At 42.3% G+C, this 9,021-nt stretch overlaps 1 protein-coding gene across 1 annotated transcript in view; it reads left to right on the top strand.

Moving 5' to 3' along the window:
* The first annotated feature begins 19 nt into the window (after positions 1 to 19).
* The window catches only part of LOC115110237 (LIM and SH3 domain protein 1-like), a 50,883-nt gene continuing 41,881 nt past the window's right edge, over positions 20 to 9,021 (top strand). The window contains exon 1 of the mRNA XM_029635720.2: positions 20 to 305. Coding sequence (XP_029491580.1) covers positions 237 to 305 — 69 coding nt within the window. The 5' untranslated portion in view covers positions 20 to 236. The remainder of the gene's footprint in view (positions 306 to 9,021) is intronic.

The raw sequence follows: 9,021 nt of genomic DNA, 5'->3' as shown, positions 1-9,021 counted from the left end.
CCCCTTTCCTTTCTCCTCGGGAGCGCGGCATTGGAAAGAGAGGCGCCGTGCCCGCGCTTTACGTCTCTGGTTCGTGTACTGACAGCCAGCTGTGCGGATAGAACGACAACAATCTACGGGATTTGATCAGTCCAGCCGTCAAACTTGACCCGTATTGTTTGGGAAGAACACTTTTACTTGACAGATATTTTTGTTTTTATCGTTTAATTTATCCGACTACACAGCATTCCTCAAACATGAATCCGTCGTGTGGCAGATGTGGCACAATCGTGTACCCCACGGAAAAAGTGAATTGTCTGGACAAGGTAAGGAAACAAATATTTGTAACCAAACATTTGAATTCGCAGGCCCCTGCTTATGTTTGTGTATTATACATTCCATTTTCAATACAAATGTCTTTAGCGTGTTTAATGATTTGTGATGCCTGGGCAGGTAGGCTAACTAACATTAGCTAGATAGCACGTTACCTGTCTGTGTGGATGTGATTGTGAAAGACTAATAACGTTAGCTAGCTTGCTCTTTTGTTTTGTTGAACGTTTAGCTAACTAGCTAATTAGGTTTACTAGTTAGTTATGTTATCTAGCTAACTAGACGTTTAAATTCTGATATTTTTATTTCACATTTGCCACGTTGGATTTTCACAGATTTCAATGCTTGAACGAAGTGTTTCCTGTTTTCACCACAAACAAGCCAGTTTCGCTCGCTGCGTTAACGTCTGGTTAGCTAGCTAACGTTATCAACGACAGAAATGTCAGCATTGCCATCAGCCAAATATAAGACCAGTCAGTGTCAGATTGTGATTGATGCCATACAACGATCGATTATGATTAACTAGTTTGCTGGTCACTAAAGATGGACTTTTACTCCATTGCATTGTGAAATCTATCTTATCTCTTAGGTTAGCCCAAATTGTTCATTTCAGTTCTAGCTAGCGAAATTAATGAGTATGTTCGTGATTTCAAAGTTAGTTGCTAACGTTAGTTTCAGTTCTCACCAAATCCAGAAATAAACATGTGACGCGTTACCATCGCGAATTTCATAGACATAACTTCCTGGTGTAATTTGTGTCGGTGTCAATTTGACTCAAGCTAAGCATCTTGGTTTTTCAGGTTGGGACAATAATTTGGGGTTGTTCAATTGCAATACAGTGCCTTATCAAAGTCCAGTGTTTACTAGCAGCTCACACAAGCTACTCCGGATAAGGAAGTGTAATCTTATCAGGGTGTGGAAGATTTAAAACTCAAAGGGAACAGAGCCATGCTTCACACATTAAGGGAAATTGTCAATACTTTAAAAAAAAGTAAACACAATGTCACAACATCCATCCGTGAGGGCTTTGTGTGCACGCCCAAGCTAGCAAGTGTAATATAAAACAGTCACTCTACTATTGTGGTCTTGTCTGTTTAGTCTCTTGTCACTCAGTACTGCAGTAACACATGTTCTGCAGCATGTTGTCTTGTGTAGCTCATTGTTATTTATGCTGTCAACAGAAACGACACTACCTTTATGGCACATGTAGCCAAGTGGTTAGAGCGTTGGACTAGTAACCGAAAGGTTGCTGGATCGAATCCCCGAGCTGACAAGAAAAAAAAAATCTGACTGTCTGCCCCTGAGCAAGGCAGTTAACCCACTTTTCCCCGGGCATGGTAGACGTGGTTGTCAATTATGGCAGCCCACCTGAACCTCTCTGATTCAGAGGGGTTGGGTTAAATGCGGAAGACACATTTCAGTTGAATACCTAGTCAGTTGTACAACTGAATGCATCTCCCTTTCACTCTTGTCAATCAAGCTGAACCACACAATCCCTGTACCCACTTCTTTTTGCACACAGGATAGGCTAAGGCTATAATAATCACATATTCTCATGTGGTCCCTCTTTGTGTAATTTGAAGGTCCGTTACTTTTGCTGCCAGAGCGCACTGAGCAGAGTGCACATTGCATGACTTTAGTGGAGGATGTGGGCGGGGTCACCCTTTGTGGTGAGAGAAGGATGCATAGGCATTTTCTACACACTCTCAGCCAAGTGATGCCGGGGGGGGGGGGGGGGTACAAATTGTCTACTGGACATTGGGAAGGCCTTGTGGAGTCGTAATGGGTGTAATCTATTTGGGTCGATAGATGGAGCGTCTGGTGAGAGATGATAGCGCACATTACCAGACATCAGAGATGCCAATACTTGTGTGCACTGCACGCCCATGGGTTTGAACTCCTCATACTCCCTGTTGCGAAAGAACAAGGCCCTATTTATTGTTGTCCAACAGGATGGAGATGAAATTGACAACCCTGACCTTGGATTGAAATGTAGATCCTAAAATAAAACTATCCCGTACATATTCATGTAAACTGTTTCTGGGTGTTCTGGCTAGAAATCAGGTGAACTGAACATTAAGCAGAACCGCCGCCGTGTTCTCTGGAAAATCGTGAGCACGCTGCCCCGAAGCAGCGCACATTCCGGCAGACAGACACTCCCATAAAAATTTGCTCTGTCAGAGGCCTGCTGTGCTGCCTGTCTCCCCCTCTGAGCCCAGGGAGCGTCTGTCTTAGCTGCTATTCCGCATCAGCGCTCTCCTCCTCAGACATGAAAACAACCTCCCTATTCCCCTTCTGGGCACTGGCTGCCCTTCTCGTTTGTTTAAACCAGACGAGGCCAGCCGTGACAGGCGGCAGTTTTTCCAGTCTGGTTCAGGTGAAGGCAGCCAGGGTAGTCAAGGCTGCAGCGTGCGGTTCCCTCGGCGACCGCTGAATACTTGCTTACCTGACAAACTGTCTTGTGTAATGTATGGGGCTGTGCTGTGGAGAAGCTGGGTCATAGATGCTAGTTTGTCTGCCACCCTGCATTTCATTATAGTCTGACGGGGCTGGGATCTGCAGGAGGGGGCACCTGAAGTTGAGGGGTAAAGACAGGAAATGTTATGTGAGATTTAAGAGATTAGGCATACTTATCTGTCTTGCTTTCAATATGTTGACGTTGCCTGTTAGTAGTGCAGTACTATGCTTCAGAGGTTTTTGACAAGTCCTCCTAGCTATCGAAACAGATGAGTGATCTTGAGGACCAGGGGCTTCACTGTAAGGGTTATGTTAACTGCAGGAGATGGGATTTTGCCAGATAGTAGGTTATTCATAACCATAGTGCCGACTGTACACACTATGCAAACCTGGTTTAACCAAGCCTGGAAACATGGCTGTGTGCGTATTGGATTTGTTTGACTGTGTGCAAGACGGATGATAATGTGTGCATCTGTGTTTCTGCGTTCTGGGAGTCTCTGTTATATTGATGGAATGATTTCCTGTGTGGGAGATTCTGTATACAGGTAAACGCATACTCAATATGTGCCTTCTACCCTGTGTCTGTGACTCGTGCCTATACTTTTTTTTCATTTGGATGGAGGTTCTCTCTCTCTCCCTATGGGCAACCCGTTCTGCAAGGACTCTGCCTGCCTGCTTTATCAATATTTCATTGACATAAATACCACTATACGTCTGCTCTGTGGCTTCAAACGTGTGTACCTGGGTGTGAGCGGCCCAGGCAGTAGGGTGAAGGCTTTATCTGTTTCTGCCCAGCATGGAAGAAGCTCTCCTCTTTGAAAAGCAGAACCCCCCCGCAGGTAGAGGGGGAGAGTAGGGAGAGAGAAACCCGTGATCTTCTTCAACTCTGGAAGAAGGGCTGGTTCAGGGAGGGGAAGTGTGCACATAAGGCCACAAAGAAGAATAAAACACAGTCTCTTGTCTCCTGTTCCGACTCAAATATCGTCTCTTAACGTGCAAGGTAACATGTCGGAACGCGTAGATAAGCTAACTTGATAAAAGCTCTTTAAAAAGATCATTCAATGTCATAGCCTTGGATTTTTGGTTTAGGACTCAGTTTTACTGATTTTCTATATATAAGCCGTAGCTTACATTAGGGCTAGGCGGTATACCGTATTTTACTATATACCGGTATTGATGCATGGACCGGTTTGGGTTTTTACTTTACCTTCTATAACGGTATTTGAATGTTTGGTCTGTTAAATGTGATATGCAGTGTGTGACGTCCATTTTTATAGTTTACTCCGCTACTTGAGTCATCCCTCTCCGCTCTCTCTCTCTCTCTCCACGCCGCTTTCCACACAGACCTAGTCCCACCCCATGTCACTCAAGGAGTGCATTTGTTGTTGCTTGACCACGGGACACTTTCGTTCAGTCTGTATGGTCAATGCGGCACATGCAACAATGTTTCCAATTTGATCTTAATATAAATCCACAAGTGTTGTATAATTACAATATTAGTTTCTTTCTTACATCTGCAAACAGCTAGTTTGTATTTTCTTAGCAAGTTAAGCTAAATTGTGTTAGCCACTTATGCTAATTGCTAGTTAGCTGGCTAGTGCTGGTGGAGGCCTAAATCAGCAAGTTGTTTGTGCAACAGTGTCTTCTAAATCAAAGAGGAATATGCGAAGCATATTATGTGCATGTTGGCTATATGAATAAAGATTTAATGTAGCCAAAAATTATAGGGTCCCCTAGGAAACGTGTAACATAACTTTGGTTCCTACCCTGTCACAATAACTCATCCATGCCATTTTCATTCGTTGTCATGTCAAACATCACTGTATTCAAAGTGACCACTATTATTTCTATTCTAACTATAGAATTATAATAAACATTATATTTCCATGATTCCAAAAGTTCACCCAAGTGTTTTGATCTAGAATGTATGTGTTGCCACCCTAGGGTCGGTCACACACTACTCATAAAGTCCATTTTCAACTTGAATTAAATCAAAAACATAAAATACAGTCAGATTTGAAAAATAGCATATGATATTTTGGTCAAATCGCCCAGCCCTAGCTTACATGCTGACCACACCGCTTGCGTCGCAAAATACTTGTACACGTACATGTTCTTCAATCATTGCACCCACACTGCTCGCGTGTGCCAACGAGCATCTGCGTTGCCAGGAGCTAAAATAGAAGTCAGTTCTATTTGTGACTGAACACGGTGCAAGTCCTGCCTCTCCCATCTCCTCATTGGTTTATAGAAGCAGATACCCATGTGCCATCCCCTCATTGGTTATACCCATGTGGGTAATTTGAAAGAGGAACTGAGGTTGGTCAGTCATGGTAATACACCTTTTAGTCATGGTATGGTAATGGCATGGTATGTTCAGTCATGGTAATACACCCACTGGCTACAGGTTATCCACTCGTAGCTAGCGCTCCAGCAGGTATATCTCACTGGTCACCCCAAAAGCCAATTCCTGCACCTGTACATAGCCCACCTGTAAACAGCCCATCTATCGACCTACCTCATCCCCATACTGTATTTATTTATTTATCTTGCTCCTTTTTACCCCAGTATCTCTACTTCTGCACATCTACCATTCCAGTGTTTTAATTGCCACCATGGCCTATTTATTGCCCTTATCTTACCTCATTTGCACTCACTATATGCAGACTTTTTGTTTTCTTTTGTTCTACTGTATTATTGACTATGTTTTGTTTATTCCATGTGTAACTCTGTGTTGTTGTATGTGTCGAATTGATTTGCTTTATCTTGGCCAGGTCGCAGTTGCAAATGAGAACTTGTTCTCAACTAGCCTATAACAATTCAACGTTTATATCCCAGGACAAATTAGCTAGCAACTGCAAGCTAGCTAGCTAAATTGCCATAAATGTTTAATGCTTTTCGACCTGCCCCCAAATTAATATAATTGTTTCAGTTTGTTTTTGGTATTTCCACCTGCGTGTCGTGATCACGTTTGGTCTGGGGGAACAAAATCAATTTGCGTGAGTCCGATTTGGGTATGGTGTTATTTTTGCAGGGTAGAGGTTAAAATAACAAGACTTGAGAAAATGGCGTGCATAAACAGGCGAAGCAAGGCTCACCTCATCAGTGACATTCCTTCAAGGTGCATTTTAGATTATCAAATTGTGCTTTTTTTTTACATTTTAGTACCACTTTCTGAAATTGGTTATGGTTAGGTCACGTTCCAGTTATGATAAAATAGAGCCCTGGAGGGTAAGATTAAGATTTATTGTGCCTCCTGTTTAAAATGATTTAATTAAATTGGGACTGGAAAAACGCTTTCAGTGTAAACTGAAGCGACTAAACGCAAATATATAAAGTATGTAGAACGGGCGGCAGGTAGCCTAGTGGTTAGGGCATTGGACGTGTAACCGAAAGGTTGCAAGATCAAATCCCCGAGCTGACAAGGTAAAAATCTGTCATTCTGCCCCTGAACAAGGCACTGTTCATAGGCCGTCATTGAAAATAAGAATTTGTTCTTAATTAACCGACTTGCATAGTTAAATACAGGTCAAATATTATTTATTTTTTTAAGATTATGGACCTATATATTTTAAAATAATTGAATCTTTGAGAACTAACAATTAATTAAAGCTAGACAGTAAGGGAGAATTGACCATTCTGAAAATAATTGATTTAGAGGTGTAGATTTGATGTTTTAGCAGAAGAACACTGCATTAGCCATGGCAAAATGCATAACATTGCAGAAAATTGGCTTTATAACAGCAACATTTTCTCATCTCTATGGTAGAATTGCAGGAAAATGGCTTTAAAAGAGCAAAAATCTCTCTCAGCTCCATAGGTAAGTAGGCCGTCATTGTAAATAAGAATTTGTTGTTAACCGGCTTGCCTAGTTAAATAAAGGTCAAATACAAAAATGTATTAACATAAATGTGTAGAATTGCAGGAAATTGGCTTAGAATGCTAAAAGAAGTATTAAAAAAATCTGCTGCACTAACAATCTACTGCACCCCCTGCGAAACCCACCACCGTAAGCTCCTTTTGATCCAGACACAACCCTGCATGGTACAACGTCTTAGTTAGGTCAAAGGTCAGAATGCAATCTGTTGACTGAACCAACAGATACCGCCACCATTATTTTAAGGCAAGCTGAGAGGTCAAACTCAACTCCTCCCCTGTAGCTGAGTCATGTCCACTCCCCCGCTCATCATCTTGGCTGATGCAGTCACACCCCTACAGGCACAAGCCTCATACACTGTTGCTCTGCAAAAAACATATGCAAAACTCCTCTCTCCCCAAATAGCCCCCCCCGGCTATCTCATCAGGATCAACAGTGCCAACTCTCTGCACGCTAGTCTGCCTACCACCTGTCAGCACTGACTGGACTGTTCTACAGACACTGTTTATAACAGGCTCATTCAAATACACGGCGTCAATGACTAACTGATGATCTGTCAGTTGATCTTATTCAAATAGGCCTTTCTGATACGGTCTGATCAGACAAGCAAGTCATGTAATTCAATGTTTTTCCACTGAAATGAGCTTAGGCCTATTTAAATGGTTGGGCAAAATTTAGATGGAATATATTTTAAAATCTGATTAATGTTGTCCGAGGGGTGAGCGGTTTTTCCAGCCAGTCGTCTCCGTTTGTGACTCAGATCAGAGGCAGAGTCCATGGTGGAGTCAGTCACCTGAGGTAGTGACTCATGCGTTGCTTCCCTGGTCAGGTGACTTGGTAAGGTAGTTAGTTCTCTGCTCTGTATGTGAGTCTATGGAACTGGGACACCCATTGCTCTCAATACTATGGTGCTATTAATAGGAATACAGAGAGATTTGATTTTCCTGTTCTCTGTGTGTGAGATGGAGGATTTAGGAAAATACTGTGGAAAAGGGACTGTTCAGACCAACTGTAAATTCACAGTTCAAGCTGGGTGTGGGCTTCCTGTCCAGAAACAAGTGAGTCAACATTCTACCAAAATGCTCTGAGTCTCTCAGTTCTCCACAATCGGGGATTTCAGAATGGTTTGGTGCCGGGCAGGCAGTGTCTCTGTCTAAGCACACTACAGCAGATCTCCCCACACACACCACAAGTGGTCTGTTGATGCGTGTTAAGTGCATATTTTAGCAAGTGCTGTGCTTCTCCCACTGGCCAAAAGCAAACGCATCAGGTAGGTCAATAATTAACAGTGGGCTTTAATGAGTTAGTGTAGCATTTCCCAAACTCAGTGCACATTTTTGGTTGCCCCAGCACTACACAGTAGAGGTCGGCCGAGTATGATTTTTCAACGCCGATACCGATTATTGGAGGACCCCAAAAAAAGCCGATACCGTTTAATCGGCCGGTTTTTATTTATTTATTTGTAATAATGACAATTACAACAATACTGAAAGAGCACTTATTTTAACTTAATATAATACATCAATAAAAATCAATTTAGCCTCAAATAAATAATGAAACATGTTCAATTTGGTTTAAATAATGCAAAAACAAAGTGTTGGAGAAGAAAGTAAAAGTGCAATATGTGCCATGTTGCAGTTGTGCCATGTTGCTCACAACATGAGAACATATGAAAGTTGGTGGTTCCTTTTAACATGAGTCTTCAATATTCCCAGATAAGAAGTTTTAGGTTGTAGTTAATATAGGAATTATAGGACTATTTCTCTCTATACCATTTGTATTTCATTAACCTTTGACTATTGGATGTTCTTATAGGCACTTTAGTATTGCCAGTGTAACAGTATAGCTTCCGTCCCTCTCCTCCCCCCTACCTGGGCTCGAACCAGGAACACATCGACAACAGCCACACTAGAAGCAGCGTTACCCATCGCTCCACAAATGCCGCGGCCCTTGCTGAGCAAGGGGAATAACTACTCCAAGTCTCAGAGCGAGTGACGTTTGAAACGCTATTAGCGGTCACCCTGCTAACTAGCTAGTTATTTCACATCGGTTACACCAGCCATTAGGCTGATAGGCTTGAAGTCAAACAGCGCTGTGCTTGCGAACATCTGCTGGCAAAACGCAAGCAAGTGTTGTTTGAATGAATGCTTACGAGCCTGCTGCTGCCTACCATCGCTCAGTCAGACTGCTCTATCAAATCATAGACTTAATTATAACATAACACACAGAAATACGAGCCTTTGGTCATTAATATGGTCGAATCCGGAAACGATCATTTCGAAAACAAAACATTTATTATTTCAGTGAAATATGGAACCGTTTCGGTATTTTATCTAACAGAGGTGGCATCCCTAAGTCTAAATATTCTTGTTACATTG

This window comes from Oncorhynchus nerka, linkage group LG26 (genome assembly GCF_034236695.1).
Source record: "Oncorhynchus nerka isolate Pitt River linkage group LG26, Oner_Uvic_2.0, whole genome shotgun sequence".
Lineage (NCBI taxonomy): Eukaryota > Metazoa > Chordata > Actinopteri > Salmoniformes > Salmonidae > Oncorhynchus > Oncorhynchus nerka.
The sequence above is the reverse complement of the archived record's forward strand: the minus strand, read 5'-3'. Positions and strand labels throughout refer to the sequence as shown.